Source organism: Aquarana catesbeiana, linkage group LG04 (assembly GCF_042186555.1).
Source record: "Aquarana catesbeiana isolate 2022-GZ linkage group LG04, ASM4218655v1, whole genome shotgun sequence".
NCBI classification, from domain to species: domain Eukaryota; kingdom Metazoa; phylum Chordata; class Amphibia; order Anura; family Ranidae; genus Aquarana; species Aquarana catesbeiana.
The window spans coordinates 479,197,145-479,214,075 of record NC_133327.1 but is presented as its reverse complement, the minus strand read 5'-3'; the positions used below and the strand labels follow the sequence as shown (position 1 = coordinate 479,214,075).

At 44.4% G+C, this 16,931-nt stretch overlaps 1 protein-coding gene across 4 annotated transcripts in view; it reads right to left on the bottom strand.

Moving 5' to 3' along the window:
* MTR (5-methyltetrahydrofolate-homocysteine methyltransferase) overlaps positions 1-16,931 on the bottom strand; it is a 1,497,716-nt gene that overhangs the window by 1,280,563 nt on the left and 200,222 nt on the right. For 3 of the 4 annotated variants that reach the window (XM_073627630.1, XM_073627629.1, XM_073627632.1), the window contains one exon: positions 6,624-6,716. The exons of the other annotated variant lie outside the window; for it this stretch is intronic. In XM_073627630.1, the coding sequence (XP_073483731.1) occupies positions 6,624-6,716 (93 nt within the window). The remainder of the gene's footprint in view (positions 1-6,623; positions 6,717-16,931) is intronic. 4 annotated transcript variants of the gene reach the window in all.

Sequence of the window (16,931 nt, the reverse complement as noted above, 5' to 3'; positions counted from 1 at the left end):
CCCAACCTTTTCGGTGCCAGGGAATGGTATCGTGCAGCCAATTTTTGTGGTTGGTAGCGATGGGGGGTGGGTGATATTGTTGCCACTCACTGATAGGGTTTTAACAGGAATTTATGTGCAGTCAAACCTCTCTGTTAATGATCTGTATTTACACCTCAGATCACCAGGCTCCTTCATCCATGTGTTTGTTGTGCCCTGGGGCATCAGGAGGAGGAGGAGAGCAGCCACCACTTATTGTCAGCTTCACTCGCTCACCCTATGCTGTATGGCAATGGAATATAATAGCCCTTCATTTTTAGCCGCTCTGAGTGGATGGTGTGGAGTGGCCTGACAGCAGGGTGTCTCCTGCATGGTTCATCATGAGACCTTCGTGCTGCTGTAGCGCCAGAGCACCGCTAGAGGTCCTGGGTTGGCACTGGTGATTTGGTCTCCACCACTATTTTTAGGAAGTCCAGCTCTCATGGAGAGGAAGAAACCAACATGACACACTTCAAACCCAAGACGTTCTAATCTCCCGCCCCACAGCCTGCCCCCCCCCCCCCAACAGGTCTGACTGGCTCCAGGCCGGAACCCGGGGATCCCTGGACAAAGGCAAGCATAAGAGGACCATCCAGCTTTACTCCTTCCTCTCCCTGTATCTTTGGTGTCACTGGATTGGAGCTGAAATCTAACCAGACGGGACCATAATAAGCAGTGCTTATCAGTGCCTCTCCTAACAAAGTATGTCTCAAGGGCAATTATTCTAATTCGGACTCCCATAACATAACAGAGGAGGGTCTGGTGGGGGTATTAGAAATACATTTGAGGACTACTTTCCAATGTGCTGCAAAAAAAGGACTCATAATATTGGGGTGATATTATAGGAATCTAAAGTGTTGGAGTATAATATCAGATTAACAACCATTCCAAAAATGCACACATTTGGGGCACTACTAATGTAAATGCAATAGAGGGCCTTAAAGTGGTTGTTACAACAAAAATGTAATTCACTGCCAGCCCATAGACAAACATTTATGTCCCTTTTTCATCCACACATGGATGGAGGAAAAACAGACATTCGGAACACCCGTGTGAAAGGACCCTAAGTGTTTTATTAAAACAAAGCTTGTTAAAATACCTTTTTACAGCTAGCTTCAGGCCAGTCACATGACTCCCAGCCGGTCTACAGCAGCTGTAGCCCTGGATTGGAGTAGAGGACCAGCCGGGAGTCATGTGGGAGTCATGTGACTGGCATGAAGCTAGCTGTAAAAAGGTATTTAACAAGCTTTGTTTTAATAAAACACTTAGGGTCCTTTCACACGGTGTTCCGAATGTCCGTTTTTCCTCCATCTGTTGGCGGATGAAAAAGGGACATAAATGTATGTCTATGGGCTAGTGGACGTTAGCGGATGATCATCCGCTGACATCCGCTCTGTTATGTTCCGTTTTTTGAGATGGAAGAAAACCCTATTTTTCTTCCGTTGAAGATAATGGACGACATCCGCTTGCATCCAATCTGCTGACATCCGTTTTTAAACTTTTTCCCCCCTCTTTTAAAACACACTGTATACAGATGGTTGCTAAGGAGGGGGCCGCAAAGCCGGTCGCCGCGTCCTGAATGTAAAAAAATATAAATCTGGCGTCAGGGCCCCCTCCACCCGCTCCCTCCCTTTCCTAACCTGCCGGACTGCATGCTCGGATAAGGGTGTGGTATGAATTTTGGGGTGGGGGGACCCCACACCAATTTTTATTTTGACGTGGGGTCCCCCCAAAATCCATACCAGACCCTTATGCGAGCATGCAGCTCAGGAAAGGGAGGGGGCGAGCGAGCACCCCCTCCAGGCTGCATGCCCTCAACATAGGGGAGATGGGTGCTTTGGGGGGGCTCTGCCTGACAACCCTGGCCGGTGGTTGTCGGGATCTGCGGGCAGGGGGACAAGGGCCTCTTCCCGACAACCCTGGCTGACTGTTGTCAGGGTCTGCGGGGGGGCTTATCGGAATCTGGAAGCCCCCTTCAAGAAGAGGGCCCCCAGATCCCACCGCCCCCCCCCATATGTGAATGGGTATTGGGTACCCCTACCCATTCACCCCAAAAAGCAGTGAAATGTAAGGAGAAAAAACAAAAAACAAAACAAAAAACGGAAGAAGATGGCATGGGATTATTTTATTTAATAAAGGACCTATCAAAAACCGGCTCTTGTTTTCTTTTACATTTCACTGCTTTTTGGTGTGAATGGGTAGGAGTATGATGTACCCGATATCCATTCACATGGAGGGGGCCCTTGTTAAAGGGGCTTCCAGATATCTATAAGCCCCCCAACTGCAGACCCCGACAACCACCGGCCAGTGCTGTCGGGAAGAGGCCCTTGTCCCCACCAACATTGGGGACAAGGTGGCTTGGGGGGAGAGCCCCCCCCAAAGCACCCATCTACCAATGTTGAGGGCATGCGGGCATCGCTCGTCCTCTCCCTTTCCTAACCTGTCGGGCTGCATGCTCAGATAAGGGTCTGGTATGGATATGGGGGGGGGGGGGTCGACTCCACATCATAAAAAAAAATTTTGGCGTGGGGGTCCTCTCTAAATCCATACTAGAACGAAGATAAAATAAAAGTCAATAAAAGTGACTAAACTGAACTAAAAGAAAAACTGAACGCCCCTGTTAAAGTACCCTTACCCTGTGATAGAGGGGCTGGCAGTCAAAATTTGTAATAATTCACTTTCTACTAATATCGGCAGGAGTGGGGGGGTATGGGGGCGGAGACAGAGACAGAGACAGACACACGGAGCTGACAGGCAGGGAGGGGGTGGGGGGGGACAGAGGAGAGCTACGAATGACAGAAGCACGCAAACTAACCACAGTAGTCAGGGCTCAGCAGCCATGGTTATCGTGGTCAGTACCAAGGACACAGGAACAGGCAGGATCAGCCAGGTTTTTTTTTACAGTTTAGAGAGGGGCAGATTAGACAGCACAAGCTGTGCAGTTTAATCTGCTATAAAAAGGGAACACAATTTTTTTTATTTGGGTTACAATTTAAGTTAAACAAGTTTTGTGTCAAAATACACAACTGAGTCAATGTATGGAGAACTAGAGAGGAAGACCTGTGTTAAATATGGTAACAATTTCTTTGATCTTCCATGCATTTTTTTGCTTTACCATTACAAACTTCGACATGCTGTCCAAACAATTTAGGTCCCCAACTAATCCAAAGCCGCGGTGAACCCGGAAGAGCTACACTTTGTTACTGCAATTTTGTAAGTGGATTATTTTATTGCGCTGATTAAAAATGGTTTACAGTACTTCACCATTGGTGCCTTTTCTTTCCATTTGAGCATGGAGGATACCAGTGGCGTAGCGTGGGTTGTCAGCGCCCGGGGCAAGGCAAGTAATTTGCGCCCCCCTAACCTGCGGACTTTTAGCACTCCTTGAGTCGCTTCCTTTCCTACAATAGTACTGACCTACCTGATTCCTACACCAACCACTACACTACACTGTCCAGTAAACTCCACTACACATCCCACCCCACCACACTACACTGCCCACCCCACTACACTGTCCACTAAACAGCCCACCCCACTACACTGTACAGTACACTAAACTGCACTACACTGCCCACCAAACTCCACTACACTACACTGCCCACTAAACTCCACTACACTGCCCACCCCACTACACTACACTGCCCACTAAACAGCCCACCCCACTACACTGGCCACTAAATTCCACTACACTACACTGCCCATCCCACTACACTACCCACTAAACTCCACTACACTGTCCACTAAACTCCACTACACTACACTGCCCACCCCACCACACTACACTGCCCACCCCACCACACTACACTGCCCACTAAACTCCACTACACTGCCCATTAAACTCCACTACACTGCCCACTACATTCCACTGCCCACCAAACTCCACTACAATGCCCACCCCACTAACACTACGCAGCCCACCCCACTAACACTACACTGCCCACCCCACTAACACTACACTGCCCACCCCACTAACACTAACACTACACTGCCCACCCCACTAACACTAACACTACACTGCCCACCCCACTACACTACAATGCCCACCCCACTAACACTACACTGCCCACCCCACTAACACTACACTGCCCACCCCACTAACACTACACTGCCCACCCCACTACAATGCCCACCCCACTAACACTACAATGCCCACCCCACTAACACTACAATGCCCACCCCACTAACACTACAATGCCCACCCCACTAACACTACAATGCCCACCCCACTAACACTACAATGCCCACCCCACTAACACTACAATGCCCACCCCACTAACACTACAATGCCCACCCCACTAATACTACACTGTCAGGCATGCTGCAGGTTTGCTCACTGGCTGAAATAAATTCATGGATGGGGCATGACTCTCCCTAACTGCTCGCTGGCTGGCGGCTGCTCCGTCCATCCACTGAGACAACTCACCTGCTTTTTTTCATTGATCAGTCTGCCACAATGCCGATTACCAGATGACATCCCAGTTCCATATCCGGCGCGGTCAGATGGAGAGGAGGAGACGATGGCGGCGGATCAAATAGGGAGGCGGAACAGGACTCTAGGAACAGCCTTCGCACATGCACCGCCAGGCCTGCCACAGCATATGACCCCATTCGCCCAATCACAGGGCACCATCTATTAAACATGGCCGCAGGATCGCAGGGGACACAGTAAATAGTAATTTGGAGGATTGAGGCAAAGTGACACACAATTGTGCGGGATTTCGCCCCCCCCCAAATGTTGCACCCGGGGCAACGGCACCCCCTGCCCCCCCCCCCCCCACGCTACGCCACTGGTGGATACTACAGTTGCGCAAAGAGCAGTTCTGGAGATCTGAGCAGGAAGCCTAGGAGATCTATTACACCTTGCATAAGTTATGCCTGTCTGACCCCCCAGACTGAAAAGCTGTGGGTCCATTTCTTCTGGTGAGTCAGGACACAAGAGGGGAGTTTGACACATTGCACAGCATGTTCTGCACTTCAGCACTTTTTTTTGACTGTTTGGAGCACTTAATGAATTTTATACATATAAATTTTGGATAGTCTTCATTGTATTTTCACTAGAAATCACATTCCATAATTACAAGCGCTGTATTTTTCATGTACACAGCAATAATTTTATGGCCATGGTTCTCAGTTAACTTTAGACTGATGACCTGTAAAGGCTTTTAAAGCGTCCTCTAAGGAGAATTTTAGATACCATAGCTTTTTGTGATTCCATTGGCATGTGCAATTTTACGACTTGACATGCTTGGTATCTTCTTACTTAATGCAACCTCAAAGCCTCATAGTTATACTTAGGCTGAAAAAAATGACACTAGTCCATCTAGTTCAACCTGTGGCAAAAAACAAACAGAAAACCTGCATATACACTATCCTATACTCATAGTTGATCCAAAAGAAGTAAAAAAATCCCCAGTAAAGCATGGTCCAAAAAATCCTTCCGGATCCTCCATTAGGCAAATGGATATTCCCTGATCAACTACCCCTGGTGTATTACCTCAAAAAATTTGTATCCAGTTATATTTTGTGTATTTCGGAAAGTTACCAAACTGGCCAGAGGTAGTTCTTGAGGGACAATGGGAAGATGAGGTCTATGCCACATTTTCACAGCTCATACTGTGATAAAGCCTTTCCATACGTGAAGGTTCAATCTTTCTTCAGACGTAAAGAGTGCCCCCTTGTTCTCTGTGAAGGACCAAAAGTGAATGACTGAGGAATCATTACTCTCTGAATACAGTCAGTTTTCTATTCATTTACAAACTGAATTTTTTAAGCCAGTAGACTTTATTCTAAACATTTGCAGCATGTGAGGAACTGTCAAATGCTCTGGCAACATCCAAGTATGTCCACTGCCAGGGCCAGTGCTTAATTATTTCGCGCCCTGGCTGGGAAGGAAAGACTAACTGGCTGCCGTTAGTCTTGCCTAGGGCTGCGCAGGTGACAGGATCAGAGAGCAGCTACGTCTCCACCTCCTCAGTTGTGGCCGCCTCCTCTGCCAACCTCATGCTCGCCTCCTCTGCCTCCCCTCCTCCACCTCATATTCCCCGGCAGGCCGTGGCTGCACCCCCTAGGCAGCAGTAAGCCCTGGGTGGCCGCCTAGTTCGCCTAGTGGGAGTGCCACAGCCACTCCTTTGTTTAAGTTTTTGCTTATTTCCTCATTAAGCAAATCTTTGGTCTTTCATAAATCCATGCTTAATATATTATTTTCTAGCAAAAACTGTGTGCTTTTATTATACTTTAATATCTTCCCGATTATAGAAGTTAAACTAACTCATCTTTTACAAAAAGAATGGGTATAATATCGTGCTTGTTTGCATTAAAAGTATTATAGCTGTCCTGAAAATATGTTTGATGAATAACTGCACAATATAAGAAATTGCAACTACCACCGTTATATTACTTAGGGTCTCTAATTTTAGAAAATGTATATTTTTTTCCCCATTTTTTTCACTATCCAAAAGCTGCTGTTGGCCTTCAGGAATTATTTAATCTCCCACCTGTAAAATAGCCTAAGTTAAGCTTTCGAGAATCTGGTATTTCAAACTTGGTTTGAATTTTTTTTGGCATGGACCTAGAAACTTGCAAAATTTAATAAACCTTGTACTTACTAATATTTCTGATGTCAGGTCTTTCAACTGATGGAGAAACAGATAAGGTCTTGTTTGTTGGACCCATAGCTCCTGCTACATATCTTTTAATTCCTAAAATAAAATAAAAAAAATAAATAAAAACATAATTCTCTGCTGGACTGTAGACTTCAAAGGGTGCGAAATTGTACCACTCTCTAAAAGCAATCCTATTGTTATGCACATGACCATGCTGTGTTCTATGGAAAAACCCCATCTCAGTCTGCCAAGGGTAATTGGGCTTTGCAAAAAAAAAACACCTCAAACAACCTGCATTCCTTTGGGGGAAAAAATCTGACATTTGATTTTAACAAAAGAGTAACAAACATTAAATACTTACGGACCGGGCCTATTTTTTCAGACTTGGTGTTTACAAGTTAAAATAATTTTTTCTTGCAAAAAAATTACTCAGAACCCCCAATGAAATGGCAGTCGTTGCAATACTTTGTCACACCGTATTTGCGCAGTGGTCTTACAAGTGCAATTTTTTGGGGGGGGGGGGGGGGGGGAATACACTTTTTTTATAACAAAAAAAAAAAAAACACAAAACAGTAAAGTTAGCCCAATTTTTTTTTAGATAGTGAAAGATAATTTTACGTCGAGTAAACTGATACCCAACATGCCACGCTTCAAAATTGCACCCGCTCGTGGAATTGCAACAAACTTTGACCCTTAAAAATCTCCATAGGCGACGTTTAAAAACGTATACAGGTTAGCAGTTTTGAGTTACAGAGGCGGTATAGTGCTAGAATTATTGCTCTCGCTCTAATGATCGCGGCGAAAGCTCACATGTGTGGTTTGAACACGGTTTTCATATGCGGGCGTGACTTGCGTATGTGAGCTCAGCAGGACGGGGCGCTTTTAATTTTTACACTGTCCCTTTTTAAAAAAAATAAATAATAAAATTCGGGTCACTTTTAGGCCTTATGCACACTGGACAATAAAATAATGTTATAAAAAGCCAGTAGCTTTGCAGTGAGTGTTTCAATGTTTATGCAATAGCATTTATAAATTCATAAAAAACGCCTGTTAGCCGCGTTTTTGAGCGTTTTAGCGTTTGACATTAGAACGTTTTTACAGCTGAAAAACTGTCAGAACCCACTAGTTTGGGGTTTTTTTTTAAAGCCAAAAAATGCCTCAGTCTCAGTCTTTTAAAAAAAAAAAAAAAATCCCCTTTAAGACAATTGGACAGAAGTGACGTTTGACGTCGCTTCCGCTCACTTGGCTCCAGGCTGTTGAGGAAAGTGGACCCGATAGTCTCTGCCGCTACCGACGGATCCAGTATGTGGCGGAGACCCCCAGAGCACGGCGGGGACCCTCTCCCGCCCCCCGAGACCACTTTTATCGGAAAGAGGACCGTCTGCCGTTGAAGAGGATACCAGGGTTATGGCAGCTATCTTCAAACATCCGACGTACAACTGCGGCGGGCGGTCTGTAAGGAGTTGATATACTTGGGGAAGGTCACAATCCCCCCCCCCCCCAAAAAAAAGCAGGAGACGATATAGTCTTTGGCTGCACTGGGATCTCAGCTTACTGCATACTATTAAGTTGGGTTCTTACCATGTATTGGCAGGTTGAATGTACCCAAGTTGATCAATCAACTTGGGTACAAACCAGCCTGCTGAATTTTATATGCAATACAGCCGCTAGCAATAATCGGTGTTCTCCCGAAGGGGACAGCTTCCTCCGCCAGGAGTACACAATGGCTTTGTGGGAGGGATTCCCCTGTCAACACTGTCCTGTAGTTGAAGTAATGTCAGGGCCATGAAAGAATAAAATAGAGAAGTGGCCCCATGGGAACGTCACCCCTAACTCCCATTTTATAAATAAATTTTACTCTTAATAGAGGGCTATGGTATTGTAAAGTACAGGTCTACCTGTGGCTGCTTTGCTGGTTCTGTTTTGTGTTTCAGGTGACAAGCTGCCTGCTGTTGCTAGGAAGATTTACCTCAACTGCTGAGCATTAGATTGGTGACAAATCCTTTGGCGGGAAACATCTAGCCAATGAGTTTAACCTTTTACTTCTATCTTCTCCTGTCACCAGGCAAAGTCAGCATTTACCTCAGGTCTCAGCCGGACTCACCTCTGGATTCTCCCTTAGCCTTCCTCCTGGATATTTTGACCTGCCCTCAGCCCAGAATGGATATTCTACTTCAAAAAGGACCAATTCCCCTGGAGGAAGGCTTGCCTCAGTCATTAAAATTTTGTACTCCCCCCCTCAGTTTTCACAGGCGACAGCTGTATCACCACATCAGTGTGCCATGTGCCTATATTATACCTCTCATTCCTAAAGTGCAAGGGATACCCAGTATACTGATGGTAATAGGTTACCTGAGGTCAACCAGGGAACTTTTCACCTACCTGTAGGCAGACCTAGACCTGCAGCAAGACCATAGGAGCATCACATCACCACCAGGACTTTACAGGGACTAGGAGGACCGCTGACTTGAAGTGTCAGTGCACAGGCCAACAGGACAGGAGCTATAGTAAAAGAATTTGCAGGATGAGGAGGCCCTACTCTTCTTCAGACAACCACAGTTCCACTGTTCCTGCCAGCGTGAGCCAGGTAGGCAGTGGGTTTGAAGCTGCTACCATGGGCCGATAGCGTGATCAACACCTCTCCAATAGGTCCATCACAGGCTAGGGGTGAATGAAGACTGAGGGCTGGGAATGTGCACAGACTTGACTTTGTTCTGTCTGCTTCAGTCTCCTCTGCGTCAGTGTCTTCCCTGTTCAGTACGCTCGGTCAGCCTTTAGCCACCCTTTCCTGTTCACTCCCCGCTATCTAGGACTTTCATTTATATTTCATTTAACACACTTCTGACCTGTGAAAGGCCTTTGTGTTTTCATTTGCTGCAGTTATTGCAGGTACTGTGCTAGGATGGTTAGTGCTCCTGTCCAGCATACAGCATGTCAGGGTCATTAGGGGAGATTGTGTGGTTGCATGTGTGCCTAGCAGGCTGATTAGTCGGTTTATCATCATCGGCTTTGAGAGTTTTTTCTTCCTTTATAGGAATTAAGTTTTAAAATATGTGAATGAGTTGCCTAATATTGTGTTTTATACGTAGGTTTTTCCCACTTTGTTTTATTAGGAAAAGTTAAAGAGCAGTACACATACGATACACAATGTGTCACAGAAAATGACATGTAGGCATGATAGGGTTTTTTAAATTTTCCAAAGAAATTTATGAAGAGAGGATCCCACCTGAGTTCCTCCTAGGGGTGCAATGAATAGAAATTTTGGTGCTGAAACAGAAAATGGAAGATACACTAGGCCGAAAACCGAAACCAATACCGAAAATGAGTTTTTTTTTAATAAAATTTTGATATATAAAATTCAAAAATTGTGTTATATTCCTTATTATTCATATTTAACTTTAACTTATCATGAATTTTATGAATAAAAAAAAATATATTATAATATAAATATATATAAATATATATATATTTTTTTTATTTTAGTACAATCCAGTAAAGTACTTTCTTTAATAAAAGTAACCCACATAAATTGGACACAGAAAATAAAATGCAAAATTAAAGTAATTTTACACATATGCTGCACACTGCAAAATAATAAAAAAAATAATAAAATAAATAATTAACAAAAAACACACATAATATAAAAATGCCAAAGACCAAGTCTATGTTTGAGTAGATGTGTGGTATTTGCACGGTTTACATTTATTTATTGTTCAAAAATAGAAGAACCATAAAACAAGACAGAGGGCGTACGGGCTATTATACAGATCATACTACTAAGCCGTCAGTTCTGTATCAAAGCTCATTGTCAAAGTACTGCAAAACATCAGCTCCATGATACATCATCATTCACATCAAATAATGGGAGTGGGACAACTGGAAAACGCAACAGGCTAATGCCCCGTACACACGAGCGGACTTTACGGCAGACTTTTAAAACATATAACATAGATTGATGCGCTCTGATACAAAGTTCAATCAATGTGACAAAAGATTTTTTTGTGCAAAAAAACCAATGTGAAAAAAATTGCTACCAAATCGCAAAAAAAAAAAAAAAAAAAAAAAAATTGCATATATATAAAATCGCAAATATATGAAAAAATTGCAAATATTTAAAAACTGTGTTGCTCCAGTTATACAAATCCACTGGAAGTGGTGCGATATCTCCAAAGTAAACTAAGCAACAATTGTGTATAGATTACTATTTGCAAACGCATTTTTAGTATATCTATACACAATTGTTGCTTAGTTTACTCATGTGCGTTAAGTAGGATGTTTTGTAATTGAAATTTGGCATCTATCCACTGCGCTGTCAGGCTAAGCATGCTCGTTGGACTGACATCTGAACTCCAAATGTTGGTAGTAAAACTGATTGCTATGATGTCGGTAGTCATGAGCCCATGAACATGTTCTCTAACACTGCAAAACAATTCAGGTAGACCGGTATCTGCAAAGTAGCGTCTGCTTGGTATTGTGTAACGCGGCTCAATATGTTGCATGAGCCTACGGAATCCAATGTCCTCCACAACAGAGAATGGCTGGTCGTCTAATGCAATAAATTCCATAATTTTATCTGTAATGCCGCAAGCTTTGGGACTGTCACTTGTACATTTTTTAACCTTTTCAAAGACTGTGGCCACAGATGGTGTTGAGCCTGGCCCTGAGGCACTTTTTGGAAGCGGTGCTGTATTCTGTATGCTGAACTGGATGGCGTGTTTTCAGGCGGTGTATCAAATCTGTTGAAAAATGCCTTGGTACTGTACCCCCTCTTGAAATTTCTGCTGAGCAAAGACTGCAGATTGCAAATTTGGGGTCTGAGCAGAAACTTTAAAATATTTCCACACTGCAGACATGGTCCAGCGTAGAAGAATAGCATAGAATGATCTATAGTGGGAGTGAAATCTGAGTGGGAAAAAAAAGACTAAAATCTAAAAAAAAACAAAAAAAAAAAAAAAACAAACAAACTAAACCCCCGGCAGCTATAAAATAAAAAAAACTAAATTTTTTTTTTTTTTTTTTTTTTTTTTAACTGTGCACACCTCTCTTGCCATGCACTGCAGTACATCTGACTTGTACCAAAGAATATATTGAATTTGATTGCATGTTATTTGTGAGATATAATATATTCAGTAGTATATTGCTGCATAGTGCATACTGTCAGGTTTAAAAAATGAATGCGCTTATCAGTGTAGTAGTAGTATAACATACGAACTGAATGCTATCTAAATGAATTGACCATGCTATACAAGTAGTACCTTAAAATATAATTATTACCTGGCCTGTTAGTTTAGTAGAAGAAGAAGAACTAACGAAGAACTAACGATAATACTACAAGTACACATACAGCTGAAGATCTCTATTTCAATAGCAAATTTGTATTATAATATAGTACTAGATGGATTGTCAGTAGTTAAAGAGAATGCTCACCGGCGAATAGTACTAATAGTAGCCATCCAGGAGGGACGGTGCCCACTCTCCAATGCAGCGGTTTCCCCCGAGTCTCAACTGCGTCTCAACCACGAGGAACATCCGTGGGGAAAGTGCTCCCAACTCCAGCGTCTCCACTGCAGGGAACGTGCTCACGAGTCCTGAGTCTTAACCACAAGGAACGTGTGTGACGTCACATGTCGGTGCGCGCACCGCTACTGCGCAATTTTCGGCGCCATTATCTGCAATTTTTTTTCTTTTAGCAATGACAATTTTCGGCCGATGTTTCGGCAGCTGAAATTTCGGTGCATCCCTAGTTCCTCCATTTGTTTATTTAGGTTATCACCTCTAGCTGTGATTCCTGAAGAACCCAATGAGTTTAATCATAGGTCAGTTCCTAAGGGTTTTTGGTCTTTATTGATCTAATTGATCGCCTATTCTCATTGATATACCTAAATCTACAGTACAGTATATCAAGCTCTTTTTGTGATTTGGTCAGATGTCCTTTTAACCACTTCCCGCCCGGCCTATAGCAGATTGATGGCCAGGCGGTGGTTCAGTTATCCTGACTGGGCATCATACTGGGCGTGGGGGCGCGCATCGCGGCAATCAGTGGAGCGGTGTGTCAGTCGCACACACCGCTCCATCGATCTTGATAAAGAGCCTCCAGCGGAGGCTCTTTATCACGTAATCAGCCGTGTCCAATCACGGCTGATCATGATGTCAATAGGAAAAGCCGTTGATCAGCTTTTCCTCACTCGCGTCTGACAGAGCTTGTAACGTTCCCAATCTATATGGTTCTTCCTGGTGTTCATTTAACCACTTCAGCCCCGGAAGATTTTACCCCCTTTCTGACCAGAGCACTTTTTACAATTTGGCACTGCGTCGCTTTAACTGACAATTTTGTGGTCGTTCAACAATGTACCCAAACAAAATTTGCGTCTTTTTCCCACAAATAGAGCTTTCCTTTTGGTGGTATTTAATCACCTCTGCGGTTTTTATTTTTTGCGAAATAAACAAAAGGAGCGTCAATTTTGAAAAAAAATATATTTTTTTACTTTTTGCTTTAATAAATATCCCCCCAAAAAAAAAAAAAAAAAAAATATTTTCTTCATCAGTTTAGTCCAATATATAGTCTTCTACATATTTTTGTTAAATCGCAATAAGCATATATTGGTTTGCAAAAAAAGTTAGTGTCTACAAACTATGGGAAAGATTTATGGCATTTTTATTATTATTTTTTACTAGTAACGGCGGCGATTTGCGATTTTTAGCGGTACTGCGACATTGCGAGGAACAGATCACAGACTTTTGACACTTTTAGGACCATTGGCATTTATACAGCGAACAGTGCTATAAAAGTGCACTGATTACTGTGTAAAGGTCACTGGCAGGGAAGGGGTTAACACTAGGGGGCGATCACAGGGTTAATTGTATGTTCCTATTTCCATACACACTGAGGGATTGACTAGGAGAGGAGACATATTGTTTTTCCTAAACGATATGGTTCCTCTTCCCTGACAGCACAGGGATTTGTGTGTTTACACACACACACACAAATCCCCATGCTGGCGCACGTGGCCGGCGGCGATCGTGCCTACTGGCCATGCGTATCGAGTCCCCCGGTGACTGAAAAAAGGTAGGACGTACACATACAGAACTTCGTCCAAGGGAGCCATTCTGCCGCAGTAAATGCGCGTGAGCCGGTCGGGAACTGGTTATTATTTAGGTTAAGGTAGGAAATTTTCAGAGCAGCAAAATATTAGCAGATGCTTTGTTTTGTGGTTTCCTGTGTTTACGGACACCGGTTACCCCAGCAGTAAGCAAAGGCCTACGTCGTCTTTAAAACCAGTTTTTTACTTGGTTTAAGCCGATATAATATTCCATTACCTTGCTGAAACAACCTGCATTATCTATGCCACTGGTTGCTTCTCCTTTGAGGACTCCACATAACTCCCTTGGCCTTCATATGACATGTATCAAAGTGGTTGTTTCCACACTCTCATCAAAACTGTGAGGCCCCTTTCATGCTATTACGACTTGTTCTGTGACTTGAGACTGCAAAGTCATTCCCCGCGATTTCCAATGACTACCATTCATATTAGAATGACTTCAAAGTAGTCTTTGCACTACTTTGGTCCGACTTTGATCCTACTTCAGGCCATTAAATATCACTGAAGTCGGATCAAAGGCAGATCGATGTCTTAACTGATCCGACTTTGGCATGAGACGGAGTGCTGATGATCTTGAAGGGGAACTCCATGCAAAATAAAAAAAATAAAAAGCCACCCCAGCATGGGTTCCCCCTCCAAGAGCACACCAGGCCCTTCGATCTGGTATGGATTTTAAGGGGAACCCCCACGCTGAAAAAACTGCGTGGGACCCCCCAAAATCCATACCAAACCCTTAGCCAAGCACACAGCCCAGCAGGTCTGGAAAGGGGGTGGAGACGAGCGAGTACCCCCCTCCTAAACTGGTGCTTTGGGGCATATTGATGAAGACAAGGGCCTCTTCCCGACAACCATGGCCATTGGTTGTCGGTGTCTGCGGGTGGGGGGCGCTTATCGGAATCTGGAAGCCTCCTTTAACAAGGAGGCACCCAGATCTCAGCCCTCCACCCTATGTGAATGAGTATGGGGTACATTGTACCCCTACCCATTCACCTAAAAAAAAATAAAATAGAGTCAAAAATAAAACGCAATACACAGGTTTAGTAATTTTTTATGATTCTAATTTAGTAATTTATTAAGACAGCTCTGGCGTCTCTTCCTCTCCGGCTCTTCACCCTCTTCTGGCGATGTCTTCTGCCTCTGCCAGGTCTTCTCTGTTGATGCGACGCTCTGTCCCGCTCTAATGCTAGGTGTGCAGTGTGCCACTACTTATATTGGCATGAGGCAGGTTCACCGGGTGACATATGGAGGCCCTGCCCCTTATGACGTCATCACCCCATCATGCACCGTGAAAATCGAGGAACAGAGCGAGAAGACCCGGCAAAAGAGCGAGAAGACAGCGGAGAAGACCCGGCAGAGGCAGAAGACAGCGGACAGATGGAGAAGAACCGGAGAGGGCTAGAAGACCTGGCAGAGGCAGAAGACGTCGTCAGAAAAGGAAAAGCCGGAGAGGAAGAGACACCAGAGCTGTCTTAATCACTTTCAAAAACCTGTGTAAAATTGCATTTTATTTTTGACACCATTATTTGAATGGGTAGGGGTACAATGTAACCCATACTCATTCACATAAGGTGGGGGGCTGGGATCTGGGAGCCCCCTTGTTAAAGGAGGCTTCCAGATTCTGATAAGCCCCCCGCCCGCAGACCCAGACAACCAATGGCCAGGGGTGTCAGGAAGAGGCCCTTTTCCTCATCAACATGGGGGAAAAAGTGCTTTGGGGTGGGGGGCGCAGGGCCCCCCTTCCCAAAAGCACCCAGCCCCCCATGTTGAGGGCATGTGGCCTGGTACGGTTCAGGGGGGCACTCGCTTGTCCCCACCCCCTTTCCTGACCTGCTGGGCTGTGTGTTCGGATAAGGGTCTGGTATGGATTTTGGGGGGACCCCCATGCAGTTTTCGGCATGGGGGTTCCCCTTAAAATCCATACCAGACCGAAGGGCCTGGTATGCTCATGGAGGAGGAACCCATGCAGTTTGTTTTTTTACATTTTGCGTGGAGTTCCCCCTAAAGATCATACCAGACAGTGCCTGGTATTGTCAGGGATCAAAGTCGGATCCCTGTTTATTAAAGTTGGACTCATTTCGGACTTCAAGTGGCAGAGCAAAGTTGGATCCACAGTTGTACGACTGTCGTGTTGTATCAGTGTGAAAGAGGCCTAAGTAGGGAGTTTGAGACACAATGACAATGCATACAATTCTCACTTTTGGTAAGGAGTTCTGAAAAGGATTTTAGAAGCTATATTTATATGCTGCTATTGGGTCACAAATTGCTTTCAACATGTTCTTCGTTACTTCTATGGAATCAATCTGTTCTGCATATAAAACACTTTATAACTGCTTTCCCACTCAGTTCAGTCTGGTTAGTTGAGGTAAGCTGTAAACCGCTTCAGCCCCGGAAGATTTTACCCCCTTCCTGACCAGAGCCTTTTTGCGATTCGGCACTGCGTCGCTTTAACTGACATTTGCGCGGTCGTTTGACGTTGCACCCAAACAAAATTGACGTCCTTTTTTCCCCACAAATAGAGCTTTCTTTTGGTGGTATTTTATCACCTCTGCGGTTTTTATTTTTTGCGCTATAAAACAAAAAAAAAAAATATATCGCAATAAGTATATATTGATTGGTTTGCGCAAAAATTACAGCGTCTACAAAATAGGACAGTTTTATGGCATTTTTTTAATTAATTTTCTTTTTTACTAGTGATGGTGACGATCTGCGATTTTTAATCGGGACTGCGACATTATGGCAGACACGGACAATTTTGACATTTTTTGGGACCATTGGCATTTTTACAGTGATCAGTGCTATGAAAATGCATTGATGACTGTAAAAATGTCACTGGCTGCGAAGGGGTTAACCACTAGGGGCAATCAAGGGGTTAATGTGTTCCCTAGTGTGTGTTCTAACTGGATGGGACTGTGGGGGAGATGACAGATTGCTGTTCATACTCTGTATGAACAGACGATCTGTCTGTTCTCCCCTCAGAGAACCGGAAACTGTGCGTTTACACACACAGATCCCGGTTCTCCATGTGCCCCGAGCGATCGCGGGAGCCCAGCTGTGATCGTGACCGCCGGGCACTCGCATCGGCTCCGTGGGCGAGCAAGGGGCTGCGTGCATGCGCCCCCTAATGGCCACAGGGCGATGCGACGTTGCACAGCGCTGTTTCGCCCAGCCGTGCCATTCTGCAGCAGTACAACTGCGGCGGCTGGTCGGCAAG